Source organism: Struthio camelus, chromosome 3 (genome assembly GCF_040807025.1).
Source record: "Struthio camelus isolate bStrCam1 chromosome 3, bStrCam1.hap1, whole genome shotgun sequence".
Classification (NCBI taxonomy): Eukaryota; Metazoa; Chordata; class Aves; order Struthioniformes; family Struthionidae; genus Struthio; species Struthio camelus.
In genome coordinates this window covers 100,584,075-100,604,283 of record NC_090944.1, presented here as the reverse complement: position 1 = coordinate 100,604,283, position 20,209 = coordinate 100,584,075, and the positions used below count along the sequence as shown (strand labels likewise).

Sequence of the window (20,209 nt, the reverse complement as noted above, 5' to 3'; positions counted from 1 at the left end):
AGATCAAGGTCTCAGTACGTTGGGGTGATTTTCCATTCTCAGCCCAAATGTAATTTCGGGCGACTGCCCATCATCCTCTTCCTGCCACTGTCCTTCCCCCTGCTCTCTCCTCTGTAGGGCATCTCCCCGCTTGGGAAATGATCACCCTGATTGTGCCAGCTCAGCCACCTCAGCACCCCTGCCACCAACCCTCTACTCTGTGCCCGGACACAAACACCACTTCCCTGGCTGCACCCTACCTTTCCCGCTCAGCCTGTCCACTCCCTTCTGCTAGGCTTGCTGGTGCGCTTGGGCTGTACAGCGCAGCGCTCTGTAACTCGCCCCGCACCTCCGCCTGTCTTGTACACAGAGGAGAGAGGAAAAAATATTCACTTCAGAAACATTAACAGTTACAGAACATACAGTGTGTCCAATAACGCTGCCTGGTTTGCTCTCTGGCCTTGATGTTATTGAGCCAGAGCTGAAAGAAGGGCTGTGCAGCGTCCGGGGCGGGGCGGGGGGGTCTGCCACTGCGCCAGGCACACCCGGGCTGCCGGAGAGCCCCGGGGCTGCCGGAGAGCCCCGAGCCTGCCGGCCGCGCTTACCACCTCCCCTCTCCTCCCGACCGTTGGGCCTCGCTGGCGGAGGCTGGCGGGCAGGGCAGCCCGGGAGAGGGGCAAAGGCGCCGCCTGCACCCACCCAGCAGGGAGAGGCTGCGGCAGGGCCCCGGCGGGGTTGCACCCCCTCCCAGCAGGAAGGACCCGGAACCTTCCAGAAGCAGCCGCGGCCACCCCGCCCCCTCCCCCACAGCGGCAGCCAGGCTGGCCGGCCGGCGGGCGAGGCGAGGGGCTCTCGGAGGGGAGGGGAGCGGAGCGGAGGGAGCGCCGGGGGGCCGCCCAGCCGCCATGCTCCGACTGGGGCCCTTCTGTTCACTCCCCAAGATCTACCCCAGATCCTCCTTCAAAAGCCCGAGTCCCTGTCCCGGTCTAGACCAAAGTGTTTCACCAGCGATCTTATGCCCAAAACCCAAAAGTTATTTTAAAGATCGAGGTTTTACTGTGAAGCCCGGTAAAAAGCAATTTGTGGTGAAAATTAAAAACGTGCAAGCATTGCTTTTGTTTAGATGAAACGGGAAAGTTTGGGGGAACGTTTCTGAAGAGCGTGCTCAGTAAGGAATATGAGTTCGTCTGAAATTTATGTTGGATGTGGCAGCCAATGACACTTGTTTATTTTCCATTTTTTAAATGCTTCCTTTAGCTTAATGTGGCATAAGGGCTACATAATCGCTGTTAGGGCAGTGCCTCAATGTGCAAGCGTCCTATTTCTATTCTATTAGTGCAATAACGTTAAGGTAACTTTTCTGCGCTGATCCATAGCTATGTTTTTTCTGAAATCAAAGACCCAAAGCTTAGTGTTCAGAGGCTTACAAGTCGCAAGCGAAGACAGATACAGTGGCTTGCCAGAAAAAACAAGGAAATAAAAAAGCAAGAAGGAAAGGAAACGGTTCTCTAAATAAACAACATTCATCAAAAAAAAAAAATCACGCCATCAAGAAAAAACAGGGTAGAATGTGTTGAGAGACTAGAAATAAATGAAAATTGTACAAAGCATAAATACTTGCCTGAAAATTGAAAGCAGGGAATGGTCTGGTAAACTGCAGAAATTATTCCAATCACACTGTATGCCTTGGCAAAAGAAATAAAGCAGCAGGAAGAATGTAAGCGCTCCGTTTCTGTTTGTATACTTTTTCAGAGACATGGATAGTATCTAAGATTATCTTGAATTTCATTTTTCCCCTCATAATGGAAATGTTTTGCCTATGGATATAGTGGAAATACACAGTAATGAAACCATGTCTTATTTACCCCCTGTTGGAAGTAAACACACCAATAAGTGCTGTAATAGTGAAGATGGCTTTACTGGCTTGTAAAACGCAAAACAGCAGGGAACTCATTAGGGACCAACAAATACAGGTCCATATGCTCATAACGTTCCTAAGTGCGCAAACCTCCCAAGACACCAGTTTCGCAGCCTCCTTTCATTTCATGACTGCCTCCCATTTTGGGCAAAGTCAAAGACTAATTTCCTATCTTCCAACACATTTCTCAAGCCTCTACAGTTCTTGCAGAAGCCAAAAGCTCTAATGAAAAACTTTCTATTCAGACACAAACTGGGTATTTGTAAGACTAAGCACAGCACCAACTCATTTCTACTGGTTACGTTTTCATGGAGCTGGCTGAAGGGACAAAAAAAAACTTGTGCCCAGGCCATTCCTGGTGCCAGGTGTCCCTCACTTGGCTGCAAAGCTGCTGGGTGTCAAGCACCTGGCATGAGAAGGCCAAACACCCAGGATGGGCAGGCCCTTGCCTCAGCCATTGGCACTGATGTCCCTGCCATGCCCTTCTTCCAGCACTTTAACAGCTTTGTAAGGAGGCAGAGGGTCCTACGGTCACCTTACTACCCACTCTGCTATTTACCTTGGACACGGAAGAGCTGGTATTTAAGTTGTTGTGGCAAGGAACGGAAGAGCCGCACCAAAGAGAGAAGGGTGCCAGGGAGGCTTCTTGGCCTTTTCACAGACAGCTATGCCACAACCAGATGGCTGGCCTCTTCCCAAGTGGCAATACCAGCTGATGATAACGTCTCTCATCTTTGTTGCTCACAACACTCAGACCAAGTGTCGCTCTCTCACCAGTTGATCTCCAGCCTGGGTACCATACCAAGACTTTTTCCAATTTGGTTGAAGCAAACTAGTTCTAATTGACTGAAGTAACAAGCTGCAATCTAAACTACACATGTATAGTCCTACACATGTATATTTTGGGGGCCATTACTTGATATTATCCAGTCCATAAGTACTACAAAGTATATTAGCAATTTATGGCAATTGTGTCCATTACCATAAACATCTGAACGTAAGTAACGTTTTATCAGAATGCTTCAGTAATGCACTTAAACGCGTCATTGATGCAAAATGCTTTCCTTCATTGTGATGTTCTCTATTTCTATTCTTTACATCAATCCTGACACTATTAACATAACAATCACTGACCAGTCTCACCTTCAGCCTATGTTGCCAAGCTCTGTGGTGCGTTAAGAGTAGAACAAAAGGTGCCAACCACCACCACCACAAGTGATCTAGCCAAAATTCAGATCAAAATGTTAGCACTTTTCCTGAAGAACCTAAAAGAATTTCCTAAAAAGTAGAATGAAAGACTAGATATTTGCTGATATAGTAAGACTGTATTTCACTGTATTTCCCTCTTTATTATAAAACCATTTGGCATTCTGATTGGGAGCCTACCCTCAGAAAAAAAGTTTGATGTTCTTGTGAATTTCATATATGCCTTGTACTTTCATAGCACCTCTATTGTAATTCAACATTAATTATCTTTCCAATTAATGTACCGCATAATTCTGCGATACAAAATGCTTACGCTTTGTAAATGTAAATTGTGCTCATTTCTGTCTGCTCTGATCCCATTTTATCTTTATTGCAATTCAGTACCAGAATTCTCTTCACTTTTGGTTGTCTTACTGATACCCTGAACGCACACGCAAGGGAGCCATCCCTTGTATACGAAAGATAAATGTATGCTTCTCTTTACCAAGACAACCTCCAATTTCTCTTTTTCAACATCACTTTAATACACTATCTCACTTTATGATTGTTACTGAGCTCAAAAGGGAAATACAGGTGCAAAAAGTACTAATGGAGCATCCTTTACCAGTTACCGTAAATGTAGACATAATAAATATCTACAACTGCTGAAAAATGGTAAGTGTGAAGGAGGTAGGCAATATAGAGGAAAAAAAAAAAGAAATCAAAACCGTGGTCAGGGAGTGAAAAAAGCTGAATGATCTGACACATTCCGTAAATGCTGTGTGTCAAAAACACTAATCAAAATATCACTGCCGAGTACCAAAATAAAAAGAGAAGAGTATAAAAGGGAAAACATACATAAAACAGAAAATATTAACATAAAATATAAAATCAAAATTTCTCTCTATATGTAGGGCTGAAAGAAAGTATGACTTGTGATTTTCCGCAATGAGGAGTTTCATTCTTCTGTCGCATGTGAATTTTTTGTTTAGCTGCTGTCAACAGCTGCAGGCACTGTAAGCTACTGGATTTAGCCCTGCAATGCTACCATCCCAAAGTACCTCACAGGGCAGCCTTTTCATCCTGCATGTGCTGAAGCGCTCTCGAGAAAGGTGTAAATTCTCCCTTTCTCCAGGGAATTCACCTCAACCTCATGTTTAACTTTCCTCCCTGTTGCCCAGCCACATCATTTTTAACAGAACAGAACCTACAACACAGAAAGCTGCAAATAAATTAGCCATCTCTCACACCCACCAGTGTTACACTCACTGTTCTTTAATGCTCATCATTAGCTGGTAATTAGTGAACATGTGACTATGTAATGAGAAGAGTGTACAGGTAAGACTGAAGTAGTCCCTCAGTTATCTAAACAACCTTAGCCTAAATAGCTGGGCCAAAAGTTTAGATGCGTAAATATTTAAGAGGGCTATTTAGTATCTTGTGATCTCTTCTTGAACCGTCCTGGAATACTTCATTATAATCTTAAATTGAGAAAGAAGGTAGTTTTAAGTGGATAGGCTGGCTGTTACAGTAATTTAGCAAACTACTTAACAGGCTCTACTGCTCCTGTTTCACCATTATCCTCAACCAGAGGCTTTTGAACTTCCTTTTATTAATTGCTTAGCAATGACATTGGCCTACTGCTGCAGCAGGGCCTATTACACCTGAGGCAAGTATCCAAGGAACACAGCTGCTTTCTCCAGTGACTACCTAGATCTCATAGGGAACCTGAGTCTGAGATAGGTCCATCAACCTGAAACTTAGATTTGTTGACACTAACTTCATTCTGATTTGGTTTGTTTTGGTGTATTTTATTTTGAGCCTCTGCCTAGCTGGTGCCCTGCTTACAGGCTTACTCATCTAAAATAATTATCACAGCCGTTGATTTTGAAAACAAATTTACTTCTGCACTGATCCTTTCTTCCCACAGTGCGAGTTCCACAGTCTTTCAGATAGGCATTTTAGCTAGTCAACCTAAAGGCTGAAGGATTATCCATCATAATTATATGTTTTTAAGATAAAAAGAGATCTTCTTCACCTCCCCTCCCTCTCCCTCTTTCACTTGCTAAAGGAAGTCTTATGTTTATTTTCTCCTGTCAGCATTTACCACAGGAATGTGAGCTAGAGGAATAAAGACATTAAAGTACAGCAGCAGGATGATTTTTGCTCTGACAGAGTTGTATGCAGTTTTCATTGCTACAGCAAACATGTCTGAAACAGGAGAAAATTAAAAGTGGAACATGCCAGGAAAGAGACAAAACAAGATTTTGTCACGGCTTGACTACAAAAGGACAAGACTTCCCTAACTATGTGTTGAAGCTAACCTGTCTTCATCATTCCTGTCACTGGCAGACTTTCAGAAAGGGAGCCTCATTAGCACAGAATGACTGGGAGATTGTTGCGATTTATTATGAGTTAAGAAAGCAGGCAGAAGAACACATCAGAGTCTATCTGTGCTAATTCCCCAGGTGCCTGATACCTTAGCAAGGCTGAAAAACTCAGGTATGTGCTTAACTTTGCTGTAACAAATACTCCCTTAGCCAAGTCATTTACCACAATTAAGACAATTATTTCTCAGACAGAGGCTGCTAAACTATAAGGAGAATGGGAACAAAGGAGGCATAACAGGAGCATGGGGTAAAGTCTGCCTCCAGAGCCTCTTCAGGTTTCTGCATCCTGCAGCACTACCCTTTGCCTCTCGCTGCTGTGCAGGCTGACTTGCTCTCAGGAGCTCTCTAGCAAATCAGATAGCTGATACAGCCATCTGCCAGCAGCCACTGCTCCAAACACACTGCCATGCGCTCAGAAAGGACTGCAGGATCCTTTTCTACAGGACTACAAGAGAATGCATATGTCAGTCACTCCAACTGAAAGCCTTGCACTTGATCTACCAAGTTGGGTACTTCATGTTTCTCCTCCTTATTTTTCTCTTCCTCCATCACATTGCCTCCCTGTTTTCCATCCTATTCTTCCCTACTAGTCTCCACAGTAATACCACACAAACTTGAACTCTGTACCTTGGGTTTCAAAAAGAAGTGAGCATTGCACAAGCGTGTGACCAATAAAGCCTTTTCTCATACATTCCTTTCTTCAAAAATACCATCTGCTTTTTGGCTGCCTGAAGAGAAAACTCTTACAGGCTTTCACCTGTATCATAAAGATATATTACACTGAATGACCACGAGGGCACTTCCACCGTTTACTCTATGCATTTTTCCAAAACTCAAGATGATACCAATAAGACTTGTAACCTCCTCTCTGCCTGAATTAGCACTTATTTGGGCATTACCCCATATTCCTCTCTGAGTACTTTTACCTTCTTTTTGGAGATAAAAGAACGCCTCTGGTGAGGAAAATAACCAACTGTCAAAGACTGGCGTTCAACAAACCTCCCAAAGACTAGAGTCTAAAAGGCAGACCTTTAACAGACCATTTGGTTGTCTCGTGCAAACCGGCCTTCTGGCGGCATCAAATTCTATTCTGGACAGTAGTGCTGCAAAGACCACAGACAAGCATCAGGAAAAAAAAAAATACATCTTGCCTCTGAGATCATATATGCTACTGTTAGGCATAAACTCACTCAGGCAAACCCAGACAACAGCTCCATTTCTAAAGTTATGCAAGGAGTATGCTTCCTTATCTCGTGTCTAAAAAGTCCCTTCTTCCAAACAAGTGAACCAGATGGCTACCAAGCCCCTTGTCTTGATACCACAAAGAAGGGACTTTCAACCATTCTTTCCCAGCCAGGAACTTTTTCACTTTCTCAACATCGAAAGCAGGGTGGATGCTCAGGAGTCCTCCTCGCAATTAGGTGGAGCAAACCTTGTCTCCTCCTCCTTGCCTTTACAATTTCCCCCATTTCTCCCTCAGCCTTTGCTAAGGTTAAGCCACAAAGCAAGCCACAGCCAAGAGAAGTCCAATCTCTATAAGAAAGTTCTGCTGCGATAGTTCCTTCAACGCTCAGGACGATATCTCACATTACCGAAGGAAAGAAAAATGCCACCAGTGAAAAGGGCAAATAATTTCTACCACTCAGTTCCTTTACGTTTCCCTGCCATTTATCAACGCATAGAAAGTGACAAAACATAACTACAATAAAACCTTTTGAAATTTCATTTTACTCTGAAGTCCTAAGAACTTACAAATTCAAAATCAAAATGACACTTAATGATTGTTTAGGAAAACCTCTTGGAAAAATCATTTCAACATACTGAATACATCTTCAGTGATTTCCACAGGTTCAACTAATGCATACACATTCCAAACAGATTCCACAAAGTAACACGGAATCATGGCTAAAAATCAGTTTTAAAAACCAAGATGAGGCCAAAGAACCATAGCTCATTTAAGAGGATACAGTTAAGGCAAGAGTACTAACTGAATGATTTTTGATTTCATAAAAGTGAATGAAAAGCAGCCCAGACATGAGACTTTTTTCTGTAACTCTAGTTCAGACCTTGCAGTACACATCATACACTAAGCTCCCAGCTTAGTTCCTCCTAAGCACACTTTGAATTTGTCATCCATTTCCTGGTTCTGAGCTTCAGTGAAAAGATTCTTCCAGTCTCCAACAACACCTGGAATATAAAAGTAAAATACAATCCTTGACTACAAGGACTGAAGAGAATGATTTAGAACAAAAAAATCCTTTGTCTCCCTGATTACCATATTTCAGGTAATAATCCATATTTTTTGCTGGAAAAGAATCTCTGACCCAAGAATACACTCTGCTGCTTAATGTTTGGTATCTTCAACAGAGTGTGAGCATAGAGAACATATGAAGCTGCTGGTCTGCCTTGATAGCTTCGGCACGTGCCTTGCACAGCTGCAGAAGACTGTAAAAGCTGCCTAGCCATGATGAAACCGACCCAGAAAGTTCAAAGGCATGGCTTTTAACTGCACAAGCGTAGTGCACTGCAACTACACACTGTCCTGAGCTGCAGTCTAGCCTTGATCCACATTTTGAAGAGCCCAAGGTCTGAGGTTGTCTGGGTCTAGAGCTACAGCTTGATCCGTGGCTAAAAGATAAGGCTCAATCTGTGGAGTGTCTGGATTCAAAGTTTTGACTGAGGTTCATATGCAATCACTAGGCTATTCTAGTAGTCACAGAAACCAAAAGAAAACTTTTCTTCACTGTAATTGGTGCTACTCTATACCACGACTGAAGGATATGCTACCCATAGGATACTTCTGCTGATCACATTATACAGGGCTCTAATAAACGGTATTGGCCCTTGTAGTGAAACCAAGTGACAGTGCCCTGAAATGCCATCAACGTTTCTTAAGCAATTTATAATCTTGAAAATCATACAGAAAGACTAATCATTTACTGATCCAAATTCTAATCTCCTCAAAATACGTTTGTTTGTTTGCTGTAAACAAGTTTACCTTTTCGGAAGAGAATTGAGCCAACAGCACCATGTGTCTCCTCAGCCTTATCCTTCACGGCCTGGAAAGTGGCCCTGTTCGCAACAGATCGAATCTGCTCAGGCGTTAAGGAGAATCCAAAGAATTCAGCTATCTGCTTTACACTGCAAGTCAGGTTCTGAAAGCAGTACAGTGAAAGAGACTAACATAATATGCTTTCCCTAAAAAAAAGGGGTAACCTGCTTGAGATATGCATAGTCACTATGTGTTAACAATATTTTCCTTCACAGTACATTTTCTGTATTACACTGGAGCTCAGCTTTGTAGAGCCAGACTCAGCTTGTTGCTAAAGAGACTTGATTTTCCTCTCTTTGAAATACCTATATCTTTTGCTGTTAATTTCAGCACTTTTCAGGAAATGGACTCGGATGTGTTTTGCCTGTTAGCGCACACCACCTGTTTTACCTCTTTCAGGTCTTCATATATTATGACCATAATATTTTCATCCTCAATATGTTTGTTCCAGGTGACTGCATGGTCAAAATAGGATCCCCAGCTGACGGTAAAGAAAAGAAAACACATCAATTCGATCTTCTTTTTTTTACTGGGCATTAATGTCTCTCCGCCCAAGGAACTGCATCTTTTGCCTATCAGTTATATCTATGCAAACAGATCATCCCTGCCTTTCAGTGGTATTGGGCCGTACAACAAAATGATGAAAGATATCCCTTGCACTTTCATAGGTAAATAGTTTCCACACAGAAATATGAATTTCACCATGTGCTTCCCCTCCGTTGCTATATTGTTATTAAAGAGCGCTCTTAGAAGCCAAAGCCAGACATCAGTCTAAACCTAAAATCTGGGCTGCTTCTGAGGTGTTTGGCATCATATGTGGAAACAGTAATGACAACAAAATGTTATTTCATTACCACTTCAGTTCTGTATCATTTCATTACCACTTCAGTTCTGTATCATTTCCTCCATCACTAACGGGCAGAATTTTGGCCTAAAGCCATTATCAAGCTGCTGTGCAAGTCCCCATGCCCTTGTTTGGAATAACAAAATGCCCAGAACCAGAGCATCTTTTGGACTTTCTCTCTATTCTGGCATTCAGCTGCCTCCTCTGTCATGAGACACGGCCATCAGTAAACTAATTATGACACAGCTGTTTTCCCACTGGCCCCATTTAGTTGTTTTTAAATATTTTCTTCTGTTGCTTTTTCAGCTACGTTCAGTAACTGTAACAACACCTTTCCCATTCATGAACTCTGAGAAGAACTCATCCCAGGAGCTGTAACTGGGGATGCTCGGCGCACTGTTGTGGAAATGGAAAAATGAAACAGCTGCATCTTTAGGGTTTCGAAACAACACTAGTATCTGGAGTGGGAGAAAGAGGTCAACAATTTCAGATTGCTTATTTCCCCTGGCAACCAAAATGACAGCATAACCAAACAGTCTGCAATCAATAACTTACTGGGGTCTTTAAAACACTTTATTAGGTAAGGCATGCAGAACAAATTTATAACACGGTCATTACAAAGGCCTTGGTACCACTTGCTTGTGTCGTGAAGGAACACAGGGACAACAGGAAAAGCTGTAATATTTGTCATTGAATCCTATCCCATAGCTATCTAAGATCGGGGAAATTGCAAGGAATCATTTGTCAATCCACCACTAGGAAAAGGTCTGTTCGATTCTCACAGCTGTTTTAATCATCTCCCATTTTTCAATGCATGGCAGCAATGTTCTTGAAAACCTGAGAGACTGCAATCCTCAGAGAGGTGTAAACACTTCTGAAAACGTTACACATAATGCAGGATAAAATACTAACAAAACTTGGATAAAATCCCCATTCTTTAACCAATCTCCCTTTGACTTTTGTATTACCCTCCCCATTCTTTAACCAATTTCCCTTTGTCTGTTGTATTACCTCCTAAATACCACATATCTGCCATTGATCAGTGGCACAGTGTCAGAGTACCCAAAATGTTACAGTTTTAACAGTCTGACTCTGCATGGAGAGAGTCAATGCCCCAGAGGTATCGCTGCCTCATTCACCACATTCATTCCTGATGTGGCTGCATATAAAAAAAGTGGCATAAAAGAGAAAAGCATGAAACCCAATCATTTTTGACCACTACAACAGCCTCCAGACACGTTCTTGCTTATGTCAACTACAGCACTCTTCATGCTGCTGCAAATGCTTGTGAGTGCTAAGCCAGCCCAAGGATCATGAGAATCCCATTGTTTCCAAATTGCTTTCCCTCCATGCCACCTGCATGGGTACAAGAAAAGGATGTGGCCCCAAAATTACTCTCGCATGCTGGTACTGTCAGAGGGAGGAAGTACCCACCTTAGCTTTGTTCTTTAAAATAGACTTGGGGAGGCAATCATAATTCAGATGTGTTGCCAAAATCCTGGGAGACGGAATCTGCTTCATCCTCTTTAGAAACAAACAGAACAATGAGTGAGAACACATTTATTACACGGGTGCAGCAATGATCTGTGAGAGTTGCCTGTGTCAAACACCCTCTAATCAAAAGGCATGAGTCATCTAAGATTATCTTTTTTTCCTCCCTCTCAGGAGAAATAGCTCCACCTGCTGCATGACTTCATTTTAATAACTGGTGTGCGGGGGTGCAGGAGAGAGAAAACAACAGACTTTAAGCAGTTCAATAGTTTCTTTTCACTAACCTGGTATTTATCTGGATCTCCACATTCAATAAATGGTAGTTCTGCACTTACATGTTTACTCTGGGTAGTTGTAAATATCAAATCACTTAAAATCTGGATAAGCCAGTTCACACCTGGACCAGGAAACCCAGAGAACAAAATAAAACATATCAGAGGTTTAGACAAGATCTCAGAGCCTTCTCATTACATGGCTTAATTCAGCATAATAGACATTTGTCAAATTACAAATATTACTAAAGCTCTCAAAGGATTATAAACAAAATAATGTTTTCAGTCAACATGATCTTCAACAGCTTAACTGTGGCCTTCTTGCCTCACTTACAATTGGTACGAGGAAAGCCTGGGGGGTAAAATTGATTCAAGGATGTACTTCAGTTTTTTTAATACATTCATAAAACAAAGAATGACAGATAATAAAGGCAGCAGTGAAAGACAGTAAAGTCTTTCCCTGGGAGGGAGGGTCTGGATAGGAGAGGGAAGGAAATGATCAAGGAACATAACTCTTTCTGATGAGGAAAAGCGTCTGCCTCCCTCCCACTGCATTGCATCAAAGATTAAATGCAGTCACCTATTCAGTGTCACTGTCAGTGCCTGTCCCCAGTTGGGCTTGTTGCTATCTCCATAAAGTGCATGCCAGGATAAACGCTACAAGAGATGTTACCTACTGAACAGTCGCATCCTTCCCAGTACCTCACCCCTTAGAAAGGATCTTGCGGGGAATCCCCCGTCCCATCCCACCACGTTTCTGGGTGCATGCCAGGCCTGCTCAGGTGGCACATCTCTGTCACTAGCTCCATGACCTCCTGATGCTGCTTCAGGGTGCCTGCTTTTCTGAGCTTTCCAGGAATTACATTTGCTCCACTAATGCCCCACTGATTGCTCCAGGACACAGCAAGAGAACAGTGTAGGATCACCTAAGCCCACATCACCCTCCCTGCGTCCTTGCAGAGGAGCACTTAGAAGGGTTCCCACCAGGCCTACGGAAATGGAGCGGTGAGGTTGCCTCAGCCTCCTGCACACTGCAAACCCCCTGTGAAAGCAGCTGTCAGAGGTGCTAACAAGGAATGCACAACACAAACAGCTTCAGCCTCAGGCTTTCAATGGAAACTTACTTCCAAAGAGGATGTTTTCCACCCTATGCTATATAAAGTGCCTTGAGATATCTGGATGGAAGCAGCTGAGATGTGTAATATTTATACAATAATGTGTATACAATGTGTACACATCATACAATGACTTATAATACTTATATCATGTATTTCTATAAACCTCCCCTTACATACAGACCAGAGCCAAAACCATTATTGACTGTAAATCCATGTCCTCATCTGCCCAGTATTAACTGCCTGTGAACAAACACAAATACAATTTTAAAGAAAAGCTATATGTGAGAAGTCTGAAATTCCTAATCTCCAAATTCCCCATTGGCTTCTCAGTCACATGGCTTATCCTGAAGAAGTACTGCATCCTGCAGCTCCACTGTCCTTCACCCACACCTCACAGTTTTCTGTGTCAGTCAAGAGTTTTCTTCTCCACCGTGCACATCTGAGCTGGGGGAAACAATTTATATAGTGAGACTCTACTGTAACTTCACTTTCCCAATCCTTAATAAATAACAGGAACAAGAAAAAAAGATTCAAATTTCACGTTGTTTCTCAGCTCCCTCCTTCTGTATTTGTCCCCTCTGTCCATTGGTTCAGTGTTCTGTCTCACAGCTGCTTTTTACTCACCCTAACACTACAAGCATACTTCTTAAGAAGGCCCAATTACACTATATATTCTTCATGGATCACAAGCCAGCCATCAGTAGGATTTCTATGCGCTCTGCACTTTCCTGAATTAGACCTGACTAACGACGCTCTGATTAGACCCTAACAGGACTGCATCAGTTACCACATTTTTGCAAGGTGTTCTGTAGGCAAGAAATCCTTCCTTGCACCCACATTCTCTCTGGCGACGCTAAGCTGATGCTGCCTGGTTCTCAAAGTAGGACTATGTACTTGGAATAGATTTCCTACTATAGCAGGACTCATTCCTTCACTGTAAGCAACCAGGTCACGCAAGACTGCTGTTAAACTGATCAAAACAAACTAGTTGATCGTTTGGGTATTTTTACTCCCACTGCTCCTACTGCACCTCCCCTCCTTTCTGCAGACCTCTGACTAAAAGATTCACAGTTTTAAAGCCTGTTGCATTCAAAATCATTTCGCAGTTACTAAATGAGCCACATTAGGCAAAACAGAAAAAAACCTTCATACTGAATAATGCCAATAAACAGCTTATAATTTTTGCAAATAAAGATGCTGTGTCCTGTCACTTTCCACTCAAGAGTCTAATGTGTAACTTTATTGCTCTTGTACACTGATTACTAACACACTTTCACGCTTGGCAGAGCTGTCTTGTCCCACTGATATATAAAAACTATAGATTTTATTCTCACGTCTCTTCTTCAGCCCTAAAAACAGTTCCGCATGCTAAAACATTTTATCCTTTCAAAAACATAGACCGTAGTAAAAAACAATGCAACAGATTGCACAATTAAGATAGAACAGGTTGTAATACTGCCTCTGGTTGTATTAGAAACGCCCAATATCCTCATATAACATAGAAGTACAATCAGTTATTTTTCCTCTTACTGTATCAGCTAATTAGTTACAGCATCCTACATGACACCAAGTAATTTGTAATATATTCACCACATTTAGGGTAAGACACCAGCACAAGATCATCTCTTCTGGCTTCTAAGTTCTCCAAGGCTTGGAACGTTTCTGCACTGCACACTGTGACGGGATAAGGAGTCCCCTGGTAGGAGAACAGCAGGTCCTTCAGGGTAAACCCTTCAGACTTTGCCAACGCTTTATTTATTTCATCAACAAAATCTTTTTTCTTCTCAGCCATGTTTACCACCTTTGGCAGGTGAAACTGCTGGTCTAATGCAACAAGCGCCTATAAATAGGCATTTTTAAGGGGTGGAGTATAAATCCTTCGCATTACTCCTGCTTTTTCCCCTCCACATAAAAACCCTTATAACCTGATTTCTTTCTCTCCTCCCTCCCCACCTTTCCGGAAATGGAAAGTGGGCTGATCCTGCCTGTTCTTAATGTTGAGAGGAGTGATTGCTTTAGCAAGAAACCCCCTGGAAAGCAAGAAATAATAGCAAGTTCAGGCAGCAGGGAAAACAGAAGTTGAATATGAATCACCCTGTGAGAATGCACAGCAAAATATTAAATCCAATCTTACATAATATTAATGGGAAAAAGAATCCTCTCATAAAGAAAGAAAAGGCCCTAAGAAGAAAGGGTGCAAGTGGTTTTATTTTGGTAATAAACTCAGTCCCATAGGGGTTAAAAGAAACAGATAGTGAATAACAGAGAGCGACAAAATCAAAACCATAAAATAGAAAGAACGATACTCAGAGGGAACTGATGCTACCACCTCAGCTTCTAAATACCCGCTGTGGGAGCTAGTATGCATTAATGTCCTTTTTCATGTTAAAAAAACAATTAACAAGACAAGATCTTGCACTGCACAACTTTAATGCCCTCAAGATAGGACTTAAGATCCAGTCCATTAAAATGAGGTCTATGTGTCTAATTTTCCTGTAGCAGGAAACACAACACGGGCAGTTGCTTCGTAAGAGTAGAGGAGCTCTTACATCAATTTGAGCAGCAGGAGAGCTGCACCTGAGCACAGGCCTGCTCACACACCCAATGCCGGGCACCACCTGCAAAACCTTGCCAAGGCCATAGGAAGCCCAGCGTGACCTTGTTTGCAACACACACGGTGCAAAGTCACACTGAAACACCAAAAAATATGGCAGGTGCCCTTTGGGCCACACAGAAAAGAGGAGAGAGCAAGGAGGCTGCTGCATTCACCACAGGGATCCAGCTTATCCCTTTCTGCCTCCCCCGCCCACAGCCGCCACCAGCCCAAAGGACACCCAGCCTTGGCAGGGAGGCAGCTGAGGGCAAGGCACGAAGAGCTGAGAAGCGTTACATGTGGGCAACACCATCACGTCAGAATATCGTACAGCTGCTTGCTGCTCCGGCCCCCGCGGCCAGAACCAGGGAGCAGCCTCGGGGGGAAGAGCTCCTGCCGGGACGAGCGCCACCACCCCGGGCCCCCCAGGCGGCGGTCGCGCCGAGGCCAGCGGGGGAGCCGAGGGGCGTCAGCTCCTCTCAGCGACCTCCCACAACCCCGGCAGGCCGCCCCGCTCGGCCACGGCCCTGGGGCAGCGGCGGCGATGAGACCGTCCCCCACCCGCCGCAACGGTCGATCGTTACGGAGAGGCGGGGGGAGGGAGTGCGCATGCGCACGCCGCCTGCGCGGAAGAGGCGCGCGCCCAGGGGCCGCACTGCGCGGGGGCAGCCGTTGGCGGCCGTAACGGCCGCGCTGAGTGACTGCGGCGGCGGGGCGGCGATGGCGCGGCGCGCCGTGGCGGGGCTGCTGCTGCTGGAGGCGGCGGGGCTGGTGGGCGCCATGCTGCTCTACCGCCGCATGGACCGCAGCCAAGGTGCGGGGCGGCCGCTTGTTGCCGTGGTGGGGTGAGGGCTGGCCGGCGCGGGGCTGCCGGCGGACGGGGAGCGGGGGCGTTGTTTGCTTCTTTCAGAGAACAAGAGCGGTTTACCTGCCATCTGGGAGCCAGCTGTGTGGCTCACGGTAGTAGCTGCTTGTTACATGGAAATTTTAAGGGCCGCTCTTGAAGAACGGGCCCCTGTTTCAGTTTTATGAAGACAAAACTGTGAGGAAATTTTTGGAAGGAGGCACGTGGCAACCAGGAACAAAGTTGAATCTTGTGTGTTTTAATAGTAACTGCATCGGCCCAAATACAGGCTTAGAAAAGAGAGGCAGTCATCATTAGGTAGGAACCGATCCATCCTGTTTCAGACTTGTGGTATTCAGGCTTGAAGGGGTCCCATGGCTCAGTTCTAGGTTTTGCAGGATTTATGATTTGGCATTTTCCAGGAGGAGAATAGACTCAGCTGGCAAGTGCACATGGCAGTCAGAGTCTTATCTTCCAGATGACTTAGCTTCAGTCCCTTAAGGGTCTCAGACTTCTGGCTCAGTGCTTAGGTAACACACAAATAAGCTAGGCACCTAGTTACTGCAAGTAGGTCTGATCTGCACAGCAGTGGCCTTGTTTTGCATCCAGGGCTCTACAGGTGCAGTGCTAGAGCCTGACAGTCCTGCCACCCCCAGGGTCTGCATTAATTAGGAGGCAGCTGCTGCTGGGGCCAGGAAGGGCAACTTGAAGAAGCTTCACTGACACTGTCAGGTTGTACATGTTGTCCCAGATTCAGAAGCAGGTGGACTGTCATATGGTATCTTTACGTTTTTATTTTAAAATACCTAATATTATGGAGAATAGCTGCATTGCTATGTCTCAGTAACTTGGCTGCTTGGGTTTGCATGGTTTCTCATCCTTATTTTCAGCTCTAGTCCATAGTTCTTGCAACCCTTTGCACGGGCTTTCTTACGCTGTAGTTCTGTGAGGTGTGGTGAGCTCTGACAGCTCACTGCTCAGAGTGAAGCTCCTACACAATCTCCAATCCCTCTTCCCACCATCCACGTTGTGCTGGAACTAGCATTTACCAAATCCTTTTGTAATCTGCTGTAACTAGCATTTACCAAATCCTTTTGTAATCTGCTGTAACTTGTTAAAATGACATAAAGCTATCACTACAAAAAAGCATGATTTTTTTTAAATGGGGTTGGTGAAGCTGCACACAGAAATATTTAGTGAACACCTAAACCCACATAAGGAAAACAAGTCATTTTCCTTTGGGTGCCACTCCACCGAGATTTGCTCAGCTTCTCATGAATCTGTTGCTTGTGCACAACTATTATTGTGAGGAAGCTCAAAAAACGTTGTGACGATAGTGCTGCCACTTGAACGGTGTTAGTGATACAATGCAAAAAAAAAAAAAAAAGTCCATTCAGATCACATTATTTAATGGTATCTGTAACTCAAAAAGCTGGAACAAACTTAGGAAAAAGTCATTTAGTTAGAAAAATAGTGCATTTAATTATTTGTTTTAAAAATACGTTGAGTAAAGTGACTTTGATTCGTCTTTCTTATCAGACTTCAGATATACGATGCAGAAGAGGTTTCCATCAATTCTGGAAGGTAGGTTGGTAGCTGTTGACCTCAGAAGGACAGCTAAAGCATCTGTTGCATCTTATGTCCAGAAAAGATTCTATCATTGCAATCTCTCCTGTGGTAAGTTTTGAGCAGAAATACGTATTGTTATGTATAGGTGTGACTGGAGTGTCAGTTGGAGAGTCCTCGGAACTAGAGGACTGCGTATCCAACAAAACTAGCCTTGAAGTGGCTCACCTTCAGACATAGGCCCCAAGTTATAATTAACATGGATTTTCCTTTTTTTCAGTTTATTACAAAAGCAATGAGTGGTCTGGAATTCATGGCATAAGGGAGAATGACCAAATAGCATGGCTAAGCAGCAAGAATTAAAGTAAGAACGACAGGGCACAATTATTGTAAAAACGTCCATTTTTAAATGTGGTTTATCTTTTTGATTTCTTGCCTTTGTACTTCTTTTTCAGCCCTTTGTGCCTGAACTGTTTCTTCTTTTTGATAATGCTTTTCACATCCCTATTGTGAAGCCACTTGTCACGCTCTACTTCCCACTTGAGCTGTTTGACACCTGTAAGAGGAAAGAGGGAGGAGGAGAAATAAGGAGCTGATGGATACCTCTGATGAATACTGGGAAGTGCCTGCCCTCTGACAATTATATAGAATGTGGATAAATCATGTAAAACTAATACTTAGCTACTGTATTTATAAATGCCAGTAAAGTGCAAACTGTTGTGTGTGTCTTTTTTTTTTTTTTTTTGGACACCAGAGGAAGCTTTTTCCATTTCACAAAACATATCTGCCATCACACAACCTGAGGGTTTAAGACTGCTCTTGAAGTTGTTTGCATCTTCCTAATGGTATACATGCTCATATAGAAGCATTCAGTGTTTTGAGTGCTGCTGTTACCATTTTTCAGTTGATACCAGCAAGACTGGTAGGGGCGTCTACAAAGGAATTGATTAATTAATTACATGTGAATTTGTTTGAACAGAGTTTTATTTCTGGGAAACTGCTTTTGCTTCACCAGTGCCGCAATGAAAAATTCCAGTACCTAGATTTAGGCCTTATGCCTCACCGTCACAAGGATCTAGTGCTACTACACTCTATCAGAGCAAAATTCAGATGAAGAAGGCTTGACAAATAGTTTTGTTTTGTTTTTTTTTTTTTAAATTTGCAGTGTAAAAGGGACAGGCTATAGCCTCTTAGTTTTCTTCTGACTACTGGAATAAATAAGGCTTCAAGAAAAAGATGTGCTTTTTGAACTTAACTGTATTTCAGCTAAATAAGATACAGAGAAAGGAGCTTATCAGCGATATAAATATATGCTCTTTGCAGCATGTACTTACTTGCATTATCTCTGTTAGCCATCGCATTCATTCCAATGTTGTCAAACTTAGACCCAGCATTTTCATCCAGCAGATAGCCAAACTTTAAAGAGAAATTTTCGTATTTCATTACTAATAAACAGGTAAAATGCATATGTTTGTTTTTTTAAAAAAACAAACTGGTCAAACTTACCTCTTCTGCGGCTGCCAGCATATTGGCATCTTTGAGCTTTCTCTTTTTTCTTCGGTTGGACCCTTCAACAAAAAAGTATTATTCTTAAAGACACCGTTTCAAGTTCACAATGACACTAAAACAAAAATCTTAACATGTTTTAAAAGATTATTTTTATTTAGTACGACCATTTAAAATAGTTGTGTTAGAAAGCTTCTTTACTCCCCTGCTCACCCAAACGGGAAAAAAATGTTTTCAGCCTAGGACTAAACAGCAAGTCTGTGCAACGCCTATTAGAAACAGATGCGCAAGCAAACTGCTCTAACTGCCAGTACAACTCCATCCTTCTTTCAAAAGCACCTCCTCCAATCCTCAGTCCTTTGAGAGCAAGAAGTCACCCTCGACTCGGCCATACTGGATGGAGGTCAAGGGTAACACCAGCTCCTTTTCATTTATGGTTTGTCCAAATCTGAACCCAAATCCAAGACTGCAGAAAATCTACTGTCTTGAACCACTCCAATTCCAAAGTTTCCTGAACTGTGTATTTCTATTAAGCCTTCTCAAATGGAAATCATGACTGTGTTTTCTTACCTTCAAGTGATCCTACAAAATCAATATCGTTCTTTCTCTTGCCCTTTTTACTGACAGACTTGAATTCATTGTTGTTGCTCAAGTCTACCAAAAAAAAAAAAAATTTGTAATTCACACACATTATGAATATATTTAAAGCACACCAGACACTAACATTTCTCCTTAGACATATTTGTCATAACGGTCTGAGTTTTTACTCTAGAAAAAGTTTAAATCATAGCGGACACACTCAAATTTTGACTTATTACATACATACAACTTTAAAAACGTTCAGTGGTGTACCCTTCTTTATGCCTTTTTTTTCCCACAGCATGAGACAGAAATGTCGTATAATACTAAAACAGATAAATAGGAAGACTAATAGAACAAAAACCTGTGTTACGTAAACTTTGAAGGTCTTCTTGTTAAGTTTGATGCAATAATAATCTTAAGAAAGATTAATATATCAACAAGCTAAATGAATAGTTTACCTTCTGTAGCCTCAGTCATCCTACTATGACCTTAAGTTATTAGTAGAAATACTCCATTAATCTGTGCTTCCGCAGCCACATAAAGCATAAGCTGAGTAAACTGTGCCTTTCAAATGAAGAGATAATAAAACTGTGGAGGTACAGCAATCAGTTCGTATTAAGGAGGGAATAAAGTTTTGGGTGCATAACAGCTTGCTCTTGTAATAAAGTAATGTTATGAGCCACAATTTAAAGTTACCTCTAAAACTCAACGTTAACTACGTCTAAAGAAAAAAAGACCAAGTTCCAGAAATATTTTATTTTTCTTGTTAAAGTCTTTTAGTGCTTTAATATCATAAATGTTTTTGCTTTATGTAGCCAGTTATTTGTGTATAAACCTACTTTTACTACCGACGTTTTCAGAATGAAGAA

At 42.8% G+C, this 20,209-nt stretch overlaps 3 protein-coding genes across 6 annotated transcripts in view; 1 reads left to right on the top strand and 2 right to left on the bottom strand.

Moving 5' to 3' along the window:
- Positions 1-7,315: 7,315 nt before the first annotated feature.
- SULT6B1 (sulfotransferase family 6B member 1) lies at positions 7,316-14,041 on the bottom strand. Its single transcript, XM_068939355.1, has 7 exons — positions 13,840-14,041; positions 11,144-11,256; positions 10,803-10,892; positions 9,701-9,826; positions 8,915-9,010; positions 8,471-8,627; positions 7,316-7,659 (listed from the first exon to the last, which is right to left on the bottom strand). Exons 1-7 carry the CDS (start codon positions 14,039-14,041, stop codon positions 7,559-7,561), a joined length of 885 nt encoding a protein of 294 aa, XP_068795456.1. The 3' UTR covers positions 7,316-7,558.
- Positions 14,042-15,203: 1,162 nt separating this feature from the next.
- Positions 15,204-17,966, top strand: CEBPZOS (CEBPZ opposite strand). 4 transcript variants are annotated; one of them, XM_068939358.1, is made up of 4 exons: positions 15,204-15,656; positions 17,226-17,270; positions 17,533-17,616; positions 17,708-17,966. In XM_068939358.1, the coding sequence occupies exons 1-3, from the start codon at positions 15,452-15,454 to the stop codon at positions 17,613-17,615; spliced, it is 333 nt and encodes a 110-aa protein (XP_068795459.1). In that variant the 5' UTR covers positions 15,204-15,451; the 3' UTR covers position 17,616; positions 17,708-17,966. The 4 variants fall into 4 exon arrangements, with proteins under 4 accessions (XP_068795459.1, XP_068795458.1, XP_068795457.1 ...); XM_068939356.1 differs by having other exon boundaries at positions 15,218-15,656; positions 17,226-17,363; XM_068939357.1 differs by lacking the exon at positions 17,708-17,966 and having other exon boundaries at positions 15,205-15,656; positions 17,226-17,363; positions 17,533-17,615.
- CEBPZ (CCAAT enhancer binding protein zeta) overlaps positions 17,637-20,209 on the bottom strand; it is a 16,104-nt gene continuing 13,531 nt past the window's right edge. Inside the window, exons 13-16 of the mRNA XM_068939354.1 lie at positions 19,329-19,412; positions 18,759-18,820; positions 18,587-18,668; positions 17,637-17,808 (exon numbers count right to left, since the gene is read on the bottom strand). Coding sequence (XP_068795455.1) covers positions 17,669-17,808; positions 18,587-18,668; positions 18,759-18,820; positions 19,329-19,412 — 368 coding nt within the window. The 3' untranslated portion in view covers positions 17,637-17,668. The remainder of the gene's footprint in view (positions 17,809-18,586; positions 18,669-18,758; positions 18,821-19,328; positions 19,413-20,209) is intronic.

What these genes read in the sequence shown, in the direction of transcription:
- SULT6B1 (XM_068939355.1), bottom strand. Translation starts at nt 14,041, where the DNA reads ATGGCTGAGAAGAAAAAAGATTTTGTTGATGAAATAAATAAAGCGTTG. An exon ending in TATATGAAGACCTGAAAGAG is followed by an intron (nt 8,628 to 8,914) that starts GTAAAACAGGTG and finishes TACTGCTTTCAG; the next exon opens with AACCTGACTTGCAGTGTAAA. An exon ending in CTCAATTCTCTTCCGAAAAG is followed by an intron (nt 7,660 to 8,470) that starts GTAAACTTGTTT and finishes TTTATATTCCAG; the next exon opens with GTGTTGTTGGAGACTGGAAG.
- CEBPZOS (XM_068939356.1), top strand. Translation starts at nt 15,452, where the DNA reads ATGCGCACGCCGCCTGCGCGGAAGAGGCGCGCGCCCAGGGGCCGCACT. An exon ending in CCGCATGGACCGCAGCCAAG is followed by an intron (nt 15,657 to 17,225) that starts GTGCGGGGCGGC and finishes CTTTCTTATCAG; the next exon opens with ACTTCAGATATACGATGCAG. An exon ending in TCATTGCAATCTCTCCTGTG is followed by an intron (nt 17,364 to 17,532) that starts GTAAGTTTTGAG and finishes CCTTTTTTTCAG; the next exon opens with TTTATTACAAAAGCAATGAG.